At 37.1% G+C, this 22,083-nt stretch overlaps 1 protein-coding gene across 5 annotated transcripts in view; it reads right to left on the reverse strand.

Annotated features, from left to right (window-relative positions):
- aak1b (AP2 associated kinase 1b) overlaps positions 1–22,083 on the reverse strand; it is a 37,760-nt gene that overhangs the window by 2,093 nt on the left and 13,584 nt on the right. Inside the window, exons 11-21 of one of the 5 annotated variants that reach the window (XM_079411005.1) lie at positions 19,497–19,579; positions 18,697–19,014; positions 17,450–17,625; positions 17,090–17,310; positions 14,890–14,970; positions 13,319–13,378; positions 10,707–10,811; positions 9,963–10,064; positions 7,276–7,386; positions 6,908–7,012; positions 3,963–5,651 (exon numbers count right to left, since the gene is read on the reverse strand). In XM_079411005.1, the coding sequence (XP_079267131.1) occupies positions 5,557–5,651; positions 6,908–7,012; positions 7,276–7,386; positions 9,963–10,064; positions 10,707–10,811; positions 13,319–13,378; positions 14,890–14,970; positions 17,090–17,310; positions 17,450–17,625; positions 18,697–19,014; positions 19,497–19,579 (1,457 nt within the window). In that variant the 3' untranslated portion in view covers positions 3,963–5,556. Of the gene's footprint in view, positions 1–3,962; positions 5,652–6,907; positions 7,013–7,275; positions 7,387–9,962; positions 10,065–10,706; positions 10,812–13,318; positions 13,379–14,889; positions 14,971–17,089; positions 17,311–17,449; positions 17,626–18,696; positions 19,015–19,496; positions 19,580–22,083 lie in introns of those variants that run through there. The other 4 variants (XM_079411001.1, XM_079411003.1, XM_079411002.1 and 1 more) reach the window with 4 other exon arrangements.

The following is a 22,083-nucleotide window of genomic DNA, read 5'->3' on the forward strand; positions in this document are numbered from 1 at the left end:
TGTGAGCTGTCAGGGAATTCGGGGAATGTCAATTTATGTTTTTTCACTGCAAATTGTAAGATAGCTTGTTCTTTTGCAATTTGAATTTTTTTTTTAAAATGTATATTCAACAGTAAATCTTTGAACTGTAAAATTACATTAAATTAGATCCAGTTTTCACCATATAGAAAAAGGGAAAGTTAACAGGTTTTTTTTATGTAGCATTAGTCTTTTACTGTTAAAATTACAATCAAAAACATCTATCACTAGTCCAACCAGACCATTCAAAAAACATCTATAGACGTCCCAACAATTTGAACATTAACGTCAAATCACATTTATTGTTTCTTCAGGATGTTAAGTATTTCACATGTGGAGTCAAAATGACAAAAGTGGTCATTAACGCATAGAAGCAGCAGAAACGGCTTGTAAAAGGGTAGATAATCGCACTTTTGAAGAGGGCTATTTTTGTGTTATACAATGCCAGCAGGGAACTGCACGGCCTGGAGCACAATAGATGAACTCCCTTGCTTTAAGTGCTCCTTTAAAGTCAATGACATTTTGAAACTCCATAAAATCTCCTAAATGGCAAATTTCCTACAAGCATCCAAGCAAGTTTGATGAATAAAAATAATAAGAACAATATACATAAGATTAATACTTAAAAGGTCTGATTCAGGCCTGGATGCTGCAACAAGTAGAACGAAGTATTTAAAAAAAAATGATGTCCTCAAAAGATGTTTTGTTGTTTCATAATTCCTCAAGATTCAAAAATGATTAACTTGAGCCACCTGGGCTTCTGTGTCTGCCAGGAGTCCATTTCTTCCATCTAATTGCTATTTCGAAATATCCTTGGCTGTTCTATCATATGGGCACCGTATCATGATTTCCAATCAGTAAACACACATTTAGGTCTCGGGTGGAAACCAATACAATTTACTTTTTCCAACTCAGTCATATAGTGCCAAGTCACAATTTTTTTTTTTTTTTTTGATGAACATTCAGCCTATGTTTACTCTCCCAGAAAAATAGTTCTCAAACGACACAGGAAGAAATGAAAGAGATGAGTGAGACAGACAACGGCCTCAACATGAACGAGGAAATCTTACCTGAAGAAGACAAGGCTGTGTGTGTGGCCCGAGTATCACCATGCGATTTAAAAAAAGATGATAAATATGTTTTGCCTTTATAAAGACATTTAAAATGTAGTTTAAAATGGTTATAAAAAATATGGTGAAGATGACTATTGCATTTGTTTTTCACAATAAATATTTGTCAAATAGTTTATACAGCTTTATAAAGTTATATTTTCTTTAAAAAAAAAAAATTCCCCTCAATTTTCTCTGTTGAACAGTGTTGAAAACCCATAGGACCTCCGTTCATCTTCAAAACAACTAATAATTAATAATAATAACAAAAAAACACAAATTAAGATATTTTTGATGCATCCTGTGAGCTCTCTGACCCTCCCATAGACAGCAAGTGTCCTTACACGATCAAGGTCCAGAAACGTAGCAAGGAGATCGGTAAAATAATCCATGTGACATCGGTGGTTCAACTGTAATTTTCCGAAGCTACAAGAATACTTGGTGCGAAAAAAAAAAAAAAAAACAACTTTATTCAACAATTTGTCTCCTCCTAGTGCCATTTTAGAAAGTATCCACTGAACGTAAACAGGGTATGCTGTTCTGTCTCAGCTGCGCCACGTGGATGTGTTGTTTTCGTTCAGTTCAAAGCGCAAACAATGTAGAAAACGTATCCGCGTGGCGCAGCTGACACAGAACAGCATACGCTGTTTACGTTCAGTGGATACTCTCCGAAATGATGTCATGGATTATTTTAGCGATCTCCTTGCTATGTTTCTGGACCTTGATCGGTGTAAGGATCCTTGCTGTATATAGGAGGGTCAGAGAGCTCTCGGGATGCATCAAAAATATTTTAATTTGTGTTCCGAAGATGAACGGAGGTCTTGCGGGTTTGGAACAACATGAGGGTGAGTAATTAATGCCAATTTTAATTTTTGGGTGAACTATCCCTTTAAGTCTAATATACTGTTTAAATAATTAAATTGTATAAATCATTACAAAAACATTGACATTTTAAATATAAATTTAAAAATAAAATTTAAAAAAATGAAATATATAAACAAATATAATTTTAAAAACTTCATTTTATATAAAATATGTTTTATTACTACTACAGAAATTCTAATAAAAATAATAACATTTTATATTTATATATTGGATTACATTATTATTATTAACTTAAAATAATAAATATTAAATTAATATAAATAATAAACAAATAATAGTTCAACAGTGGTTGACATTTGGAAGGCTGCTGTGTCAACTCTGCTGCTGTGATTATGGTTTCAACAAATAATTAACACCGGCACAATTTACATTCACATTTACATGTTTATTTAACACCCCTTTCTTTGTTTATTGGTTTTCACAAAAATAGAAGGTGCACATGAACCCATCACTGTTCTAACACTGGGCTGAGGGTGTTTGCTACAGAGACCAATGAGGTTCCAACTCTGGGGATAAACATGGTCATAAATATTGTTTTTCTCTGAACAAAACAGCACATAAAAGGAATCTTTGATTTTTGCACAACAACACAAGTCAAACACTACCCGCGGGGCAAAGACCTCTATTGAGAACTACAAGATGAAGCATTAGAATTGCATAGGTTAACATGAGAGTCTGCAAACGGCTGTACAGAGGAGAGGCGAGGATATAGAACGATCTCATAGTCGACACTGCCAACAACAAATATCAGTAATGGAGCCCCAGCAGCATCTCTTTTCCTGACGTGCAGTGCTGTTCTGCAGATTTTCACCAATGCCTCCAACCTAACAATAAGCCTATTAAAACATCCTAAGCTTTTATGACAACATGAGCTTGAACTTCACGATTTTTTGTAATGTTGTTGTTTTTTTTTAATTACAGAATTTTAGGGTGGGCGGTATGACTAAAAATTCTCTCTCACAATGTGTATGTCAGAGTATATTTTAATTAGATGGAAATCAAAAATGTGTGTGTGTGTGTGTGTGTGTTCTGAACACACACCTATTCAGAAACAATGTATTAAATTACACATGCATACATATGTACGTACGTACGTATGTGACCCTGGAGGACAAAACCAGTCTTAAGTCGCTGGGGTATATTTGTAGCAGTAGCCAAAAATACATTGCATGGGTCAAAATTATTGATTTTTCTTTTATGCCAAAAATCATTAGGACATTAAATAAAGATCATGTTCCATTAAGATATTTAGTAAATGTCTTACCATAAATATATAAAACTTCATTTTTGATCAGTAATATGCATTGCTAAGAACTTCATTTGGACAACTTTAAAGGCGATTTTCTCAATATTTTGATTTTTTTTTGCACCCTCAGATTCAAGATTTTCAAATAGTTGTATCTCGTCCTATCATAACAAACCTTACATCAATGGAAAGCTTAATTATTCAGCTTTCAGATGATGTATAAATCTCAATTTCGAAAAAACTGACACTTAAGACTGTTTTGTGGTCCAGGGTCACATACACACATATACATATACATATATACACATATATACATACATACATACACATATATATATACATATATATATATATATACACACACACACACACGTATGTATACCCTACTGCTGTTGCCCTTGTGAAATGACAACTCATTTCAATGCCATTTACAGATTCAGCAATGTCAAAAAGCTGATGTTTTTTTCGATCTGATTAAAGAACTTTCAGTTTTACAGCATGTCAGTCACTGATTGAGATTCTGCTAATATCGTACAGCATTAAAGCGAGCATTTTCCATGCTCTTAATTTGAGCCTGGAGGTCTAATGACCCTCATTGAATGAAAAGAGAACCTGTGCTTGAAACAGAGGTGCCTGCTGCGGGTCCAGCTGTCCGAACGAAGCAGATAAACCATGTCAAAAACAGAACGACCTCACCACTTTCAACAATTAAGACTAGCTATTTATTTACCTCACATCCACACATACACGCAAACACATACGTACAGTACTGATATGAAGATTGGCCACAGACATGTCTTAACTTCATATTGATAAACACTGCCATGCTTCGATATGCGTCTGATTCACGAGAACTGTGCAAGAAAGAATGGCATCGGGCAGTAGATTCGAGGAAGAATTGTATACGTACAGCATTGAGGACCGTAGAGCATTTCCCTCAAGACTACAGCCTGTTTTTGTTCGACGATATACATCGGAGAATAAAAGGCAATGAAAACTGATTTGCTCATGAATGTCGTCATACCGTGTCAGGATGCTTCAAGATTGTCCTCTTTTCTTAACTGACTTTGTTCAGCAATGACGCTCTGGCCGTTAGAAGATGAAACAATTTACATTCGCAAACACATCTCAACACACAGAACAAAGAGATAAAGTTTTCTCTTAAATAGGTTTCATATACACATATCTGTATTTATATATGGATACTCGATTCATACATTCATTCTATCACTCTATTCATATTCACATATAATCTTAACCGTATATGAAATATTTCTTTTAAATGATCTCATAATGTATACTATGGGGTAAGACGGGGATCTCTGAAGGAAATCGCTGGAAATTTGGACCAGATGCTTTATACACAGGAGGAACGAATCACTTTTGAGGGCGGGAGAGTCAGATACTGCAGATATACAACAATTTACATTGCGTCGAGCCAACATACAACATCAATAGAGCTATTTATAAAGAAACAACAGAGAAATGATGGTATGGAGGTCGGGAGATGGCGAACAAGTACCATTGATGGCAATGAGGAGCTTCTAGTAGGTTTTAAAGTTTTAAAATCACTCTACGTGAAGTATTAGGATCCGTTCGTACCCTGCGGTCAGTCTGGGCGAAGATAAATTCTCACATGCTGTGCTTGCCTACCTGCCGGTCTGTAAACATCCAGCGAAAATACTCCTGTCTGTAAACATTTGCTTCACTTTGTACTTTAATTTTGGTCTGGAAGGAGCCAACTGTATGAGTCTAAACCCATGTGTGTTTAATCTCGAGACGAGCTTCCTGAGTGCCACTGAAGACACAGCTAAAGACCGAAGAGAAGAACGATTGTGCACTCTTGACTGCGAGGCAGATGAAATGTGTGACGGTCATACATGCGTGTCCAAAGGAAGCACAGATATGGATGCCAGAGGAAACTGTAGAAAGCCTGTAGAAAAAGGTTGCACCAGACTTGTAAGAAACAAGTTGAACAAACTCATCAGGGAGATAAACGTCATGGTGCAGGGGAAGAAAGCAGAGTATGTCAAATCAAATGAGCGATGATGGTGACGACGACGACGACAACAACTGATGGACAACAGTGGCAGGGAAAGAAATAAAAAGCAAGATGTGATGAAGAGGAAGAAACTGAAGCGACGGAATGATGAAAAACCGATTAAAGAGGGAAATGAACGATGAAAGAGGGTGTGGGTGGAGGATAGGACAAAGGAAAGCAGGAGGGATTTATGGTTAAAGGCAGAAGACTACAGCGGTTGGCGTCATCTTCAGCACTGCAGGAATTATCTGTACGGTCTAGAGGTCGATGAGCTGGTCCACCAGCAGCAGGGAACGGGCCAGGTTGGGCAGGCTGGACTCAGAGCTGCCACTGTTACTGCGAGAGTGACCTCCTAAAAGAGGCCAGATGGACAGGAAGGTTAGGGGTGGAGGAAAGGGAGGACAGTCAAATTAAGACAAGGAGAGGCCAAGGAAGGGGACAGCAGAAGAGAGAGGGAGAGAGAGACACAACGGTAAGTGAACGTTCACAAAAAGTCAAGAGAGTCTGTTACGAGAGAACATGCATAGGGTTGTGATTAAAAAATTTGGGGATTTCTTTCAAATAAACTATAAAGGAATTATAGATGATATTTGATTCAGTTAAAGACCTCACAAAACATGTAAAAATATCAGATTAATTCGATCAAACCTCAGTGTTTCCTGCACCACTACTGAATCGGTAAGTCAGGGCAAAAAACATAAGCTCGTCTCAGTGTCGTTATTGTTAATGAAAACTCTTAAAAACAGAATTGAAATCAACTTTAAATTAGATAAAAATAGCTTTTTTTTATTAAACATGCTGCCTTGACAACTAAATTAAAAGAATTAGTTTAAATACTAAAATAAAAAAAAAAAAATATGTATGTATGTATGTATGTATATATACATATATATACACACATATACATATATATACACACATATACATATATATATACACACACACACACACAAAATTACTAATATTAAAATGGAAAAAAGGAATAAAAAGCTAATTCGAAGAGCTTAAAAGAGCTAATATTAATAAATACTATACCAGTATATGAAACTAACATTACACTGACTTGTCTGAATTAATACCGCAAAATAATAAAAAGAACACAAAAACACTTATGCCAATCTGATTTGACAAAGAATGACTCGCTACAAGTACAAATAAAATACTTTTGTTATGTAAAACTCAAAATGAACTGTGAACTATATTACTATGTATCTGTATTATGAGGCCTAAATCTGAAAAAACAGACTGCCAATGTAGAGATGAAGATATACATTCAACTTCTTTCAATAAACTGTATTAAATACAAAGATTTTGTATATATTTTTATCAAAATATACTTAGGACCAGTTGCTTACTTTAAAATACTTAAATACTCTAAACCCTCTAAAAAGTGGAACTAGAATTTTTATATGATTCCTATAACTAGTATGCAAAGTGTGCAAAATAACTAGTCTCAATTCTGTTTATTTGCAACTACCAACAAAGAATGTGCTCAAGACTATATAGTTCTCATATACAGGTAATGAACTAACTGCTTGTCATTAAAATGAGAGCAAGACGCAAATTGATCACTTACTCTTTCTAAAAAAAAAAAAAAATAAAGCTCACCTTGAGAGTTTTTGGAGACCAGTACTGGTATGGGGTCAAATTCATCTTCATTGGCCATCTCAGCACTCATAGGCTCAAAGCCTGAGATCAAACAGGAGTCTGCAGCTGAGAGGCGATGAGAGTTCACGGGTAAAAGATTTAAGAGGGTGGTGGTAGGGAGAGACACAGATGGGTGAGAAAGACAGCACTGTTAGCATTATGTCAACAAACCTAAACAAATGTCTAGAAAGTGCATTTAGTATGTTAATATCAATTCATTTTCATTTTTAATAAAATGCACTTTACAGTTCCATCCTAAGGTTCTTTACATGCCTCACCAGGTCACATAAGCTACAAATGCCAGCAGAAAAAAAAGTGATTTGTTGTACCTGGTATATTCTGGGAGGAGCCTCCTAAGACAGCCGCAAAGTCATCGAGACATGAGGCAGAGCCAGAGGGGAGAGAACAGCCCAGCAAGGAGTCCTCTCCAATTAAAGGGTCTACAGCACAGTGGGGAGCAGAACCAGGGAAACACATGAAAACATTAAAACCATGAAGTTGCTAACAACATAAAAATCAGGGGGTCATATCTTATGAGGTCCACTTTTAATCTTAGTCAAGGTTTTAGAGAAAACTAAATTTGGACTTTTTGGTACGACCATTTCCTACTCTTTTCCAACTCTCAAAATTAAATTGGATCATTCGTATTTTTGGGCTTGCTGAGTCAAACAAACTTTGTGCTGCCCCATCTGGACACCAAACAGACCTTACTGACGTGTAAATGTGGATAGTCATGTGTTTAACAACTGTCAGAAAGTTGTGGAGGTTCAAAAGTACCTTTTTTGCAACTTGGTTTCAAAAATATGGTCTGGAAAGTTTTTAATTCTAAATTTTAAAATGCAGTCAAATTAGCAAATATCATAGGTAAAAAAGGTCCACTGTTAATTGAGTAGTGATCCATAAAGCACAGTTCACACAGAAATTAAGCGTATAGTGTGACTGACTCTCAGCTGATCACATCTACCTATAGGAATATATATATATATATATATATATATACACACATACACACATGCAAGATTCAGAATACAGAAGTAATGGATATAACTGATACGACACATTCCCTGCTTTTAATATTTGAAGAATTAATGCAACAGGACACAGCTGATCACTTAGAAAGACCTGTGAGGCAACTGTTCCAATACTTATGCTCACATCAGATCTATGTGTTGAATCACCAATAATAAAATGTGACATTCTGTAGTTTTGTCTCATATTCATCTTTTAATCATATTTGTAAATGTCTTGACTCCACAGAGCAATTTTGTTTTTACTGTTCCAATACTTTTGGAGGGCACTGTATATATACACATGCATACAGAGACAGAGAGAGAGAGAGAGAGACAGAGAGACAGACAGAGAGAGAGAGAGAGAGAGAGGACAATTTAGGACATTTCTATATAAGCTCTATTCAGTATAATTCAGCAGGTTTTTGTTTGTTCGGGAGCAAATAACCCTTCTCCATCCCCAACTCCTCCTTTCGCCACAGTCAGGACTAGTGGTCGACCAATATATCGCCAAGGCTGATGAAAAACTTATATTTGATATTGAAATATGCAAAATATTGGCATTGGCCGATAAGTTTTTCAATTTGACCGAAGTCTGAGGTGGGACTTTTATTTTGACGGCGCTGAGAACAGCAGTGCCTGAGCACACAGTGCTCACATTCTCCCTCTACTAGTTCGCTGTTGTCGTTAACAGTTCTGTCTAATATGGATAGAAGTCTGTCTAATAAGCAGATAGAACAGTTAAACAAAGGAATTAAAATGTATACAAAAAGTATTATAACGATTGTTTTTATATTATTAGTAATAGAAAGGCAAACATAATACTTTCTTGTTTGCCGTCAGCATTCAGCAAATACGCATTTATATAATTTAAACAAATCTTTGAATGACCAATGAACATTTAATTTCACAAACCTTGCAAACTTAGTCGGATCCAGTTGTGAGATCTTGTGAAGTGTGCAATTGTATGCTGCATGATTGCTTGTGCTCTGTGTGATGGTCGATCCGTGTGAATTGAATGCGGACAGGAGGAGAGTTCAGCTTCACTGGAGATGCGCGATCAACAAATTTTAAACTTGTGATTTTAAATTATGCTGCACACTATGCATTTGCCCACTGCCATATTCATGTAATTTCCACAGTGTGCTGTATGTAAAATAAGTGTTACCTTGGCTTGATTTGAAAAAATATGATTTTTTAGCAAACGACGGCCATATAATTTAGTGAAGGAAAATTACAAGCAGCAGCTACGAATTGGCCATTAACATTGAAGTATACGGAGATAAAACGCAAGTATCGATAACAGTATCGTATGTCCTGAAGCTTAGTCCGGTATTGACCAAATTACATACCGGTCCAAAAAAAATACCGGTTCTCGGTACCCATCCCTAGTTATTATTGCTACTCTCCCTGCTCATTCATGACAGCCTGCATGGATGAGCAAGGAGTTTTTGCCCAGAACAGAACCATACCGCCAAACCAAACTGTATGCTAAGTGTCTATCATTTTGACAATAGTGGTCCTAACAGAAGTTACTTTAAACCAAGCAACTTTCTGTTGGGGCAACACAGCCAGTCTGCGTGACCAACTTGAACCTGTTGCCAAATCTAAAATGGGAAATCTTTCGACCAAAGGTGAAATTCCCAATCGTGTGGATTCCTATTAAAAATTTACAAAAATTGTCAAACAATGTGTGTTTTTTCATTGTACACTGAATAATATTATATATATAATATGTATGTGTATGTGTATATGTATATAGAAAGATGAAAGAAAATTGTTTTCTCATTATATTACCCCTTTGAGCATCTTTGCATCTACCTGCTTAAAGCACAACATTCTGCATCTTTAATATAGGGAAAAAGGATCCTGAGTTTTTACATTTTGAAATCAGCTATAGTCTCAACCAATCTCTCTACACAAAGTAAACATTCTGCAACCACTTATGCATTTGACTGGGTGTTAAAATGCTAGGCTGAGGCTCGTCCATCTCTGATGCATATTTTTACCTGCCAGTGCTAATGATGCTGGTTCAGCCTCCACAAGGTGCAACTGAGCCTGAGGGGGCTCCAAGCCAGGAATCAGAGAGTCCAAAAACATTTCCGTTTTGGCTGAGAGTAAGACAGAATGGGAAAAGTACAAAAAAAAAAAAAAAAAACATGATACTGCACTGTAAATTATTCATCACATCAAACACATCACTGGTATCTTTCATAACATTCAAACCAATGATTCGCGTTTCATTATGCTGGACCTTGTACGATGCATTCAACAGAGACCTGAACAACAGACATCATAAAAACATCCTTTCGCTACTTTGAGCCCTACATGATAAATAGATTCTTTGAGTCATCATGGAAAGGAGGGGTGTGCAAGTCATATCGATTAAAACAGGTGTACCTCAGGTTTCCGTACTTGGCCCCCTCATCTTTTTGATATACACAATATTTCTGGGAACCATCACCAAGCAATAATTCACTCAGTTTTTTCTACCAATGCAATGCCTTAACACACTACTCTACATGTGGTCCCATTCTTTTTGTGTGTTGATTTCACAAGATCTCAAGATTTACAAATCAAGTTAAATTTCATGTGTCAAAAAGACAACATTGAAAGCTATTACAAATAATACAGGGGCTGGCTTGATCTGCATCAAACAACAAGTGGAAAATGTAATTTGTCTCAAAGAACTGTACAGTGTTTAGTTTAGCTTTTGTAACAGAAAAGCACAGAGAGTCAGCAAAAGCTGTTACCATCTCTAGTGTCATCCATAGAGCTGCCGAAAGGGTCGGCCATGGACAGCAGATCAGGCAGCATGAGAGAAGTATCTGGAGACTTCAGGCCCTCTATCAGCTTCTCTGCAAGTCAGCCAGTGAAAACAGCCAGTATTAGCCAGAATAAACACAGAAATGCAGGCGTGCAGAAACTGAGAGGAAAGTGAAAGAACAATGGAGGATTTGAAAGCCAGACTGATGATTAGAAAAAGGTAACTTTAACAAACAGAAATAAGCAGCTGTAGAATTATCGATGGGTCTTAAAAGCTTAACTAAATTATACACTGCAGCAATGCAGGCTGAGAAGACAGTACAGACAGTGTAAAAGCAGCACTGGTCTTGGAGAAATGCAATCTTGCTCTGCTTTACACTTTGTCGTTTGACCAGAATGACAATAAATTATTTTGAATTTGAACTTTAAGTGAATGGGATAAAAACAAATGATTAGAGGTAGGGTGGCTTATCCAAGTACTGATGCAGTAAATGAAGGAAGTGGGACAAAAATCAACAAATCAAACTTTAACAAAAAAAATTATGCCTAAAGATACACAAAAAATAAACTGATATAAATGTATTAGTATGTCATTTCAACCAGTAGTAATGTATGATATAAAATGACAATTTCAGTAACTTTTACATTTACTTAGTTTTGTATATTTTCCAATTTCTGAATACTTAATTGATGCTGTTGAAAGATATCTGAATAAGCACAAGCAGATTTATGTAATTATCAGTTATACAGGTACATCTCAAAAAATTAGTCACTTATTTCAAAAAGTGAAACTTTCATATATTTTAGATTCATTACATGTAAAGTAAAACATTTCAAAAGTTTTTGTTTTAATTTTGATGATTAGAGCTTACAGTTCTTGAAAGTCAAAATCAGTATCTCAAAATATTATAATATTTACATTTGAGTTTCATTAAATGACCATCCCTACAGTATAAATTCTGGGTATCTCGTTCTTTGAAACCACAATAATGGGGAAGACTGCTGACTTGGTAATGATCCAGAAGACCAACATTGACGCCCTCCACAAAGAGGGCAAGTCACAGAGGGTCATTACTGAAAGGTGTGGCTGTTTACAGAGTGCTGTATCAAAGCATATTAAATGCAAATTGACTGGAAGGAAGAATTTGGGTAGGAAAAGGTGCACAAGCAACAGGGATGACCGCAAGCTTGAGAATACTGTCAAGCAAAGCTGATTCAAACACTTGGGAGAGCTTCACAAAGAGTGGACTGAAGCTGGAGTCAGTGCATCAAGAGTCACCATGCTCAGACGTCTTCAGGAAAAGGGCTCCCAAGCCACTTCTGAACCAGAGACAATGTCAGAAGCGTCTTATCTGGGCTGTGGAGAAAAAGAACTGGACTGTTGCTCAGTGGTCCAAAGTCCTCTTTTCAGATGAAAGTAAATTTTACATTTCATTTGGAAATCAAGGTCCCAGAGTCTGGAGGAAGACTGGAGAGGCACAGAATCCATGTTGCTTGAAGTCCAGTGTGAAGTTTCCACACTAAGTGATGATTTGGGCTGCCAAGTCATCTGCTGGTGTCGGTCCACTGTGTTTTCTTAAGTCCACAATCAACGCAGCCATCTACCAGGAAATTTTAGAGCACTTCATGCTTCCTTCTGCTGGCAAGCTTTATGGAGACGCTGATTTCATTTTCCAGCAGGACTTGGCACCTGCCCACACTGCCAAAGGTACCAAAAGCTGGTTCAATGACCATGGTGTTACTGTGCTTGATTGGCCAGCAAACTCGCCTGACCTGAACCCCATAGAGAATCTATGGGGTATTATCAAGAGGAAGATGACCTGAAGAATGCAGATGACCTGAAGGCCGCTATCAAAGCAACCTGGGCTTCCATTACACCTGAGCTTCCATTACACCGGAGCAGTGCCACAGGCTGATTGCCTCCATGCCACGCCGCATCGATGCAGTAATTCATGCAAAAGGAGGCCCAACCAAGTATTGAGTGCATAGAAATGAACATACTTTTCAGAAGCCTGACAAGTAATTTTAACAAGTATTTCTGTTTAAATTATCCTTTTTTTATTGATCTTATGTAATATTCTAATTTTCTGAGACACTGAATTTTGTGTTTTCATTATCTGTAAGCCATAATCATCAAAATTTCAAGAAATAAAGGCTTGAAATATTTCACTCTGTGTGTAATGAATCTATATAATATACGAGTTTCACTTTCTGAAATGAGTGACAAAATAGACCTTTTTCATGATATTCAAATTTTTTTAGATGTACCTGTATTTTGTTTCTTTGTTCCATTTGTATTTGTTCTTTTGCTCTTAATTACTTTTTTTTTTATTATTATTATTAAAACTTTCAATAATTACTAGAAAAGGCCAAATACCGACTGTCTAAAAAAATAATAATAATATAAAAAATATTATAAAAAAATAATAATAATAAAATAAAGTGTTAAATAGTACATTAGTGTTTCCTTTGGTAGCAAACCTGTTACTGTGAATCACAACATTTCAAAGCATTGGTATTGTGGTGTGTGCACCGCATTGTGTGGTGACCACTAAGGTGCATAGAGGTCAGGTAAGGCTGGCATGGACCTCTGGATTACCTGGCACAGCTAGCAAACCAGCTCCCAGTTCCAAGCCCAGAATGTCACCAGGTCTTTCAGCTGTATAAGAGCAGAGAAAGAGAAAATTGGAAATGCTCAAGTGGTCAAGAAGTGCTTAAAATGGGTGGCATTAAATGCTGAGCATCAGTTTAAAGGGGTGGTTGATTGCGATTTCACTTTATTAACGTTAGTGTGTAATGTTGCAGTTTGCGCATAAATAATATCTGCAAAGTTACGACGCTGAAAGTTCAATGCAAATGGAGATGTCTTTTAAAATTAAGGCAGTTTAATGCCTACAAAAACTTGTAGGGACTACAACGAGTTGCTTCCCGGGTTCATGACATCACAACCCCAGATAAACCCCGTTTTTGGGTGCATGCAACTAATGGCCTTTCCACACTGAGTGCGAAAATGCAAAACGAATTTTGAACGCGATGACATGCTGGAATAAAACAACAGCTTCCTATGGATGCTTCCACATAGACCGCGAAACATTCGCGCACCGAACATGCAAATTTTTTATCATCCAGTCCGACAAATTTTTTCAGTTTCGCAAAGTGAAAACACAGGCGGTCCAATAAGATTTGAGCACTACATCACGTGGCTGTTACCCAAAAGGTCGACACAGTGATGCTAAAAGCTCAGAGGACTGTATTGAACATGAGCATAAAAACACCAAAGTAGAGGACTTTTTCCGCAAGAGAGAAGAGTGAGTGCTGAGTTCTTGTTATTGTTTGTATTTAAGAACAGACTATTCTCATGTTCTTTACACAGAATAGCATTTCTGTTAATTCTCCACTGAATGCGATCTGAAGAGCACCGTCCATTTTCTTCCACGAGCGCGAGTCAGAGCTCGTTCACTCTAGACCTGTCAATCCTGTAATCATATCTCTTGCCCTTCCATATATAAAAAGAGAAACATTTTTCTACACATGAAATATGAAAGCAAATAGACCTATAATTATGAAGATAGGTTTTCTGTACATGTTTTTATGCAGCTCATGGTATTATTTTTTTTACAATAAAGGATGTTTATGACACATGATAAACAGGTATCGATCAGTCCATTAGAAAACCTACAAAGAGTGTATGTCTGCCTATTATGGAATCAAAATCCATTTTAGATCACAATCGGAAGTTATTACAAGCACTCAATGATTATTTAAAGTGGGTTTTGAGCAAAAACATTATTCAATGTAGCTTGATGCTAATTGTACCTCTAATTAGCCTATTTCAGATGTATTCTTGTAAGAATTATGGATATTTTATGTTTCTGATGAAGAAACAAGTTATTTATCTTAATTTAATGCTGTATATTGAGCAGTGGACGATGTAAAGCATACGAGATACATACGCTACATGAAGAAAAAATGCATTGTTGGTTGGCGCCACCTAGCATGCAGGCGCGAATTAGCACAAGGCAAACATTCATTTTGCGCTCGGTGTTAAAGCAACATTCGGGATAACAATATATTCGCAATGATTTATATTTGTTTATATAATAATAATTTTCCACTTTTCATAATTTATGAAAGAGTGGAACATTAGTTTAGGGCTGATGGTACACCTACCAGAAGATGGAGGAGCAGGCTCTGCAGCTTCCAGCCCAGGAATAAGACTCTCAGTAGCAGCAATCAGAGGTTCAACAGGTTCTGCAAACAGCAAAATAAAAAAAACAAACATTAATTCAATTCCAAAATTCATTACTCACCCACCCACCAATGCATAATAAAATGTGGAGAAAAAAAAAGGAACTGCAATGATCCCAAGCATACAACCTCATCTGTAAAGCGTGGTGGAGGTGGTGTCGTGGCATGGGCATGCATGGCTGTCTCTGGAACAGGCCCTCTCAACTTTACTGATGACTTAATGTATGATGACAGTAGCAGAATGAATTTGGAAGGGTACAAAACCATCTTGCCTACCAATATTCAAGAAAATGGTACCAGATTCATTGGGAAGTGCTTCATATTGCATCAGGATAATGACCCAAAACACCCTGCCAGTTCAGTCAAGGAATTTATAAAGGCAAAGAAATGGAAAGTCTTAGATTGCCCAAGTCAATCTCCAGATTTAAATCTGATTGAACATGAGTTTCACCAGCTGGAGAGGAGAGGAAAGGCAGAAACTCCCCAAAACAAGCAACAATTGGAATTGGCTGCATTAAAGGCTGAGAAAAGCATTTCAAAGGATGAGAGCAAGAGTCTGGTGATTAGGGGTGTAAGAAAATATCGATACACGCGAGTATCGCAATATTTTGTTTGGCGATACTGTATCGATTCTCCAAAACGGAATATCGATATTTAAAAAAAAAAAAATCATACAAGATTCATGGCAGTTGTTTCATTTTGAGTTCATTTCCCGACCGCTAGATATCAGTCTTCATCTCTGAACTTAAACAGTGAAAGGAAATACTAGCATCAGGGCACTCCACTAATGTTAGCATTAACATATTTCGCTGCCTGCCAGTAATGGAGGATGAAAGAATTGTTCCAGTTCTCGTTTCGGTGTACAAAGCTGAAGTGTGGCGCCATTTGGGCTTCTGTGGTAATGTCCGCCCCGGGACCGCGGCGCAAGCGCAACCTCGGTTCTGCCGCTTGCCGCATCCCGTGTTGAAGAGCCTTTGCGCGGGGCATGGCGGGCGGTAGAGTCGCCGTGCAGCTGCAGCTTTTTCTCGTAATTCGGGGGCGTTTTGTGCAGGTGGGGCGGTGCTCGCGTCACAGTGTTGACGATTCCACGTGGAACATAAACAAACTGAAAAACTTGTGAAATCCAAGTTGAAAAGTTCTGAGAATGTTTAACATCTGTATTTATTTTATTGTTTTACAATTGTTTAGTTTTCTTTAGGAATCCTGCAAGCACTCATATTAAGCAGATGTCATTTTTTGTTCAGATCTATGGTTCAGATCAAATGTTATGACATTGTATGTCACAATTGTAAACTTAAACTGTGAACCTTTAAAGTATTGTCTATAAATATATATTTTTATCTTTTTATAAAATACATTTTATACACACTAAAGAATCATGCAAGCACTTGAATATTTCCCCCTTTACTAGTACTGCACAAAAAATGGTTCAATAATGTTGAATGTTATAGGGACTGATTATTGCAAATGCAGATCCCAGTGTGTTCTGGTTAAACTATTTTTATTTTTTTGCTAAGGTTTGCATATGGTGGTGTGTTTTTAATGACAGCTTTCCTAAAAAAACATATTTCCTATTCCTAAAATAAGAAATATCCCAATATATCGCCTTGTTTACAGTATCGCAATATATCGTATCGCAACCCCTGTATCGTATTGCCAGATTCTTGCCACTACACAGCCCTACTGGTGATGTCTATGGGTCACAGACTCACTGCAGTGATTGTGCGCAAGGGATCTGCAACTAAATAATAGCTTTTAATCTTTTATATCTGCCTTATGTTCAACTGTCCCAATACTTATGCTCACATCAATGAGTGGGATGAACTCTAAAAGTGCTGTTCTTTTTATTTGGTAAAACATGTATGTGTTGAAACGGCTAATAATAAAATGTGACATTCTCTAGTTTTGTGTCTCATTCATCTTTTAATCATATTTGCAAATGTCTTGACTCCACAGCCAAAAGAGCAATTTAGTCTTTACTGTTCCAACACTTATGGAGGGCAATGTATACACATACATACATACATACATACATACATATACATAAAATGATATATAGTGTAGTATGTGATAAGATAAGATAAGATAAGATATACAGTAGTCTGTGAGAAAGTAAAGTTACCGTCAGCAAGCTTGGTGAAGTCTTTGTTGAGCAGGTCCTCGGCTGTAAGTTTGGAGAAATTGTCATCGCCAAAGGGATTCCAGGTGGGCTGGTCAGGGGGGCTTTTCAGGCTAGCGGCTGAGGCAGGAGCTTGAGGGACAGAAGTGCTGCCCTGCAGGACAGGCTGGTACACACTCTGCTGGGAGGACTGGGGAGAGTTGGATGGGGTGGTGCTGGCTGACCTAATTGTGCCCAAATAAAGAAACAAATGCTCAGACAATAGTTTTAAATAAATTCAAAGCTGACAAAACATTTCTTCTTGGCTAAGTAGGCAGTATAATTGCAGTGTCTCTCTCTACATTTATATGTTAGATTTCTCACTTTGACTTGTTAAGGCTGGCCTCTGCTGTGGCCGCCTGCAGCTGCTGAGTGGACTGGCTGACCGGAACACCGAACATAGCGCTGTGAGTGACGTCACTCTGAATGCGTCTGTGCCCCGCCTTCTGGGCCGTCCTTGGGGATGAGGGAGGAGTTTGGGAAAGGCCAGGGGCCACAGGCTGAGGAAATGAGAGCAGAATAAGCAAGCAAGAACACTTAAAATACAGAGAATTTAGAGGGACATAAAATGTAAATTTAGATGCAGTGAAATGGCTTGAATAAAAAACAGGAAAACCCAAATGTGCATACAGGTAAGAAATAAATATTAAAAACTGATACATAATTTCCAACATCCTTTTTTCAATTAAAAAAACAAAAAATTGTTGTCAGACTCAGAAATCGCTTGGTTGTTTGTGGTAATAAATAAAGTTTATAAACTCTAAAATCACATCTATTCTCTCATGTAGTATTAGCTACACTACAGTTCAAAAGTTTGGGGTTATTTTTATATAATAATAAATGCTGTTCTGAAGGATCATTTGACGCTGAAGACTGAAGTAACGGCTGCCACAAATTCAGTTTTGCCACCACAGGAATAAATTATGTTTTAAAATATAATTAAATGGAAAACAGTCCTTTTTAAAATAATTTTTCACAATAACTATTTTTAACAAACTAATTTTTTTATCAAGTACATGCTGCCACGTTGAGCCTAAGAGAATTCTTTAAAAAACAACCAACCAAAAAAACTAATCTTAGTGTATACAGTGAATAGTAAATGTGGAAAAATAGTAGTGTAAACAGTAAATTATTTATTTTGTCCCTCTTTCTGATGCTGAAGTAATTTCCATGACAACTGATCTAAATGTATTGGATATTTACTACACTGTCTGGACAACTGGATTTCATCACTTCATCATCTGAACTGACAAACACTTCAGAATGTGGTGTAAACATAGCCTAGAAACCATAAAATTAACAACACTTTAGCAAATCAAAAATGAAAGCATACAATTCTAATTATTTTAACAAAAACATTGTCACAATTTTTAGACAATCTTCAGAGCAAATAAACCAAAACGAGCAAACATCCGTCACACGAACAATCAAAACCTCCTACAATCATCCAAAATAAACCAAGGATGGACAGATGGAGGTAACACAATGAGGCGCATCATTAGTGAGTGTGAGGCTGCCAGAGCTTTGAATCAAATGGGACAGAGCAGAATGCACACGATGGAGGTGATTACCCTCTCCTCTGCATTCTCTGGGCTGATTTGGGATTGAGGCACTGGCTGCTGGACAGTGGGCGGCACTGCTGCAGGCTCAGCCTGTGCTGGAGGCGGGGCACCAGGCGGCTGAGTGGTAGTGGGCTGGATGGGCACCTGCTGCTGCTGAGCCACAGACGCCTGCTTACGACGGGCGCTCCGTGCAGGCGCGGTGGGCGGGGCGGGGCTGGATGGAGGAGGAGTGGCTACTGCTTTCTGAGGGACGGGGCTGCCAGCTGCAACTGGAACACCCCCTCCTGCTACTGCAGTCGCAGCTGTGACGGGAATGGGCTGCACGGGCTGTCACACAGACAACTATACTATGATGTGAACCATAAATGTGACCTTTACATATCACTGTTACTTTAGTTTAATAAATGCAATCTACATGCTTGAACAGAAATTGAAATTAGTTCAAATAAAGTGACACCCTTTCTTTTTACCCAGACTTGAAATAAGATTGGCATTTCTCACAATCAATAAGAGAGTTTGAGGTAGGGCTATTTTTTCATCCTACCAACTGGAAATCAGTAATCTTTGCAATCACATTTTTTGGCACAGAAATGACATTAGGTTATGGAATTAAATTTAATTCAGTTAAATTTGAACAGCGTTACACTGTGCTTTTATGCCATTTTATCGTCCTAGTTAACCAAAATTCTTGCAACATCTTACTATCCTAAAATACTTCCTGCTCTGTAGTAGACTATAAAATTAAAAAGAGCTGAGCATTGTAGGTTTTGATTAGTGCAGTGAGGTACAGACAAAGTAAAGAGACTCACCGTTTTCTGCTGAGGGGCCGGAGATGCCTGGGCTTTCTGAGATTGTAGTGCTGCAGCCGGCTGAGCCAAGTTCATGCTGACAGCTAAGAAACACACAGAAAACAATTGTTCATTTTAATAATTATTTATTTTGAATGGATAATATCTCAGAGAAATCAACCAAACTTCAGCCGGACAATTAAAAAAAAAAAAAAAACAATTCAGGGTGTCACTAATGATTATTTTCATAAGTAATTGGCAAATTATTCTGACAATTAATTGAGGAATCAGATAATTCTAAATAATTTTTTAAATAATTAATAAAAAACATACCTAAACGAACAATAGCCTTGAAAATGAAAACACTGCCCGGTGTTGTTGTTTTTGTTATTTTAAGCAATCTTGCAACCATGCACACATGCTCGCTCCTCATTGCAGAAATGCCGCCGTTCAATGTTATAATATTTTGTGTTTGTTTTAGCAGTTTTCATAATGTAGACAGAAAGATTGCATAAGTCTTTGGTATTAATTTATATAATAAAAAGCTTATAATAAATCAGCACACTAGATCAGGTAAAATACACCATGCATGAGCCCATATTCTATTGATTTGTGCTTACTGGTGAAAGTGCAATACCTGTAACACAAAAGTAAATTTCTCAAATGACAACAACCATTGCGATTATAATTTTGAGCAAAACTAATTTAGATCAGTTTAACCATAATACAGAATGACAAAAATTTGACTAAAATGCTCATACATTTTATTGACAAACTTGACTATACAAAAACAGGACATAAATATGACATCTAAAATGTACGTTTGAGTAAGACTAAGACTAAATTAAAAATGTCTGCCAAAATTAATACTGCTGTACGGTTAATTAATAATAATCTTCTTGCTAAAATGTCAAGTTTTCATTGACTAAAACTAGACTAAAATGTTGAGACTTTTAGTCGACTAAAACTAAATAGGATAAGGTTGACTAAATATGATAAAAGCAAGGACATTTAACACGGGACTAAGACTAAGACTAAAATTGAAAATAGCTGACAAAATTAACACTGCTTAAAATACATATATAATAGCAATGAGGCAATACTAATTGGTCCAAATAAAGTATCAAAAGCAAGTTATCATATGGTTTTATTGAACAAAACTGTTAAAATACATAATGTGGGGAAGTCGTGGCCTAATGGTTAGAGAGTCGGACTCGGAATCGAAAGGTTGCGGGTTCGAGTCCCCGGCCGGCAGGGATTGTAGGTGGGGGGAGTGAATGTCCAGCGCTCTCTCCACCCTCAATACCACGACTGAGGTGCCCTTGAGCAAGGCACCGAACCCCCAACTGCTCCCCGGGCGCTGCAGCATGGCTGCCCACTGCTCCGGGTGTGTGCTCCGGGTGTGTGTTCACGGTGTGTGTGTGTGTGTGTGTGTGCATTTGTTCACTACTCACTGCTGTGTGTGTGCACTTGGATGGGTTAAACGCAGAGCACCAATTTCGAGTATGGGTCACCATACTTGACAATACGTCACGACTTAAATGTATTATAAACAATAGAACTAAAGTATTAGAGATGCACCGACTGCAATTTTCTTGGCCGATTGTTTTGTAATTGCGACCTGCTAATACTGATTTTTGCAAATTCCGATTTTCTTTCTAAAAACAATAACTGACAGCATATACAAACAAAAATCTATACCTTTTTCATGCAAAAAAATATTTACATAAATTAAAAATTACAATCCTCCCAATCTGGACAAAGTTACAGATGTTCTCTCACTTAAACGACTCTCAAAATAAAGTGCTCTGTGACTAGAAAAGAGGTATAAATAAAAAAAATTAACAATGTAACTGTACTATTTAACAAAACAGATGTCATTTTCCACTTTCTTAAATTGCAATTTTTCACTAACCTTATTAAATGTGTCATCCTTTACATCAAATTCTTACATTGTTTCCATTAATTCAGATAGAATAAGAAACTAGTGTAGAGCTGTTACCATTCAAATTAAATCAGTATCAACAAACTTTTGCTTTCCACTGCAGGAAACACAGAAGCTACATCTGAAGTGGCATTAGATGCACTTACACAGACGAGTGTAAGAGAGAGTGATGAAACTGAGGTGCCATAAATGCATTTACACTGCAAAATGTCTAATGCATAAAGAATTGCATTAAAGTTTTAAATATAACAAATAAGAAATGTTGGGGAAAATGCAATGACAGTTTTATATATGAAACCAAACCAGAAGGTGGTGGCAGATGACTGTTTGAATGAGAGTCATTTAGTCCTTCATCCAACAGATTCGTTCAAACAACTGATTCATTCAGAAATGAGGCAAGTGACTACTGTCTTTATGAATGGGTTACTGAATCATTGACTCATTTGATTCGTTCAAAATCGTGCATTCATTCAGTAATGAAACACCGCTGTGTTGCTTGGAGACACAAAACAGTTCTGTGGCTATAATTGGAACTATTTTCATCAGCAAAATTAAGCAAAAACATATATTATTTATAATGGATGATTTAGGTGTGACGGCCTGAAACAAACAGCTATTACGTTTCAGTTCTGCTATTGGTTCAGAGATGGCATACTGTAGCTG

This window comes from Barbus barbus (assembly GCF_936440315.1).
Source record: "Barbus barbus genome assembly, chromosome: 47".
Lineage (NCBI taxonomy): Eukaryota > Metazoa > Chordata > Actinopteri > Cypriniformes > Cyprinidae > Barbus > Barbus barbus.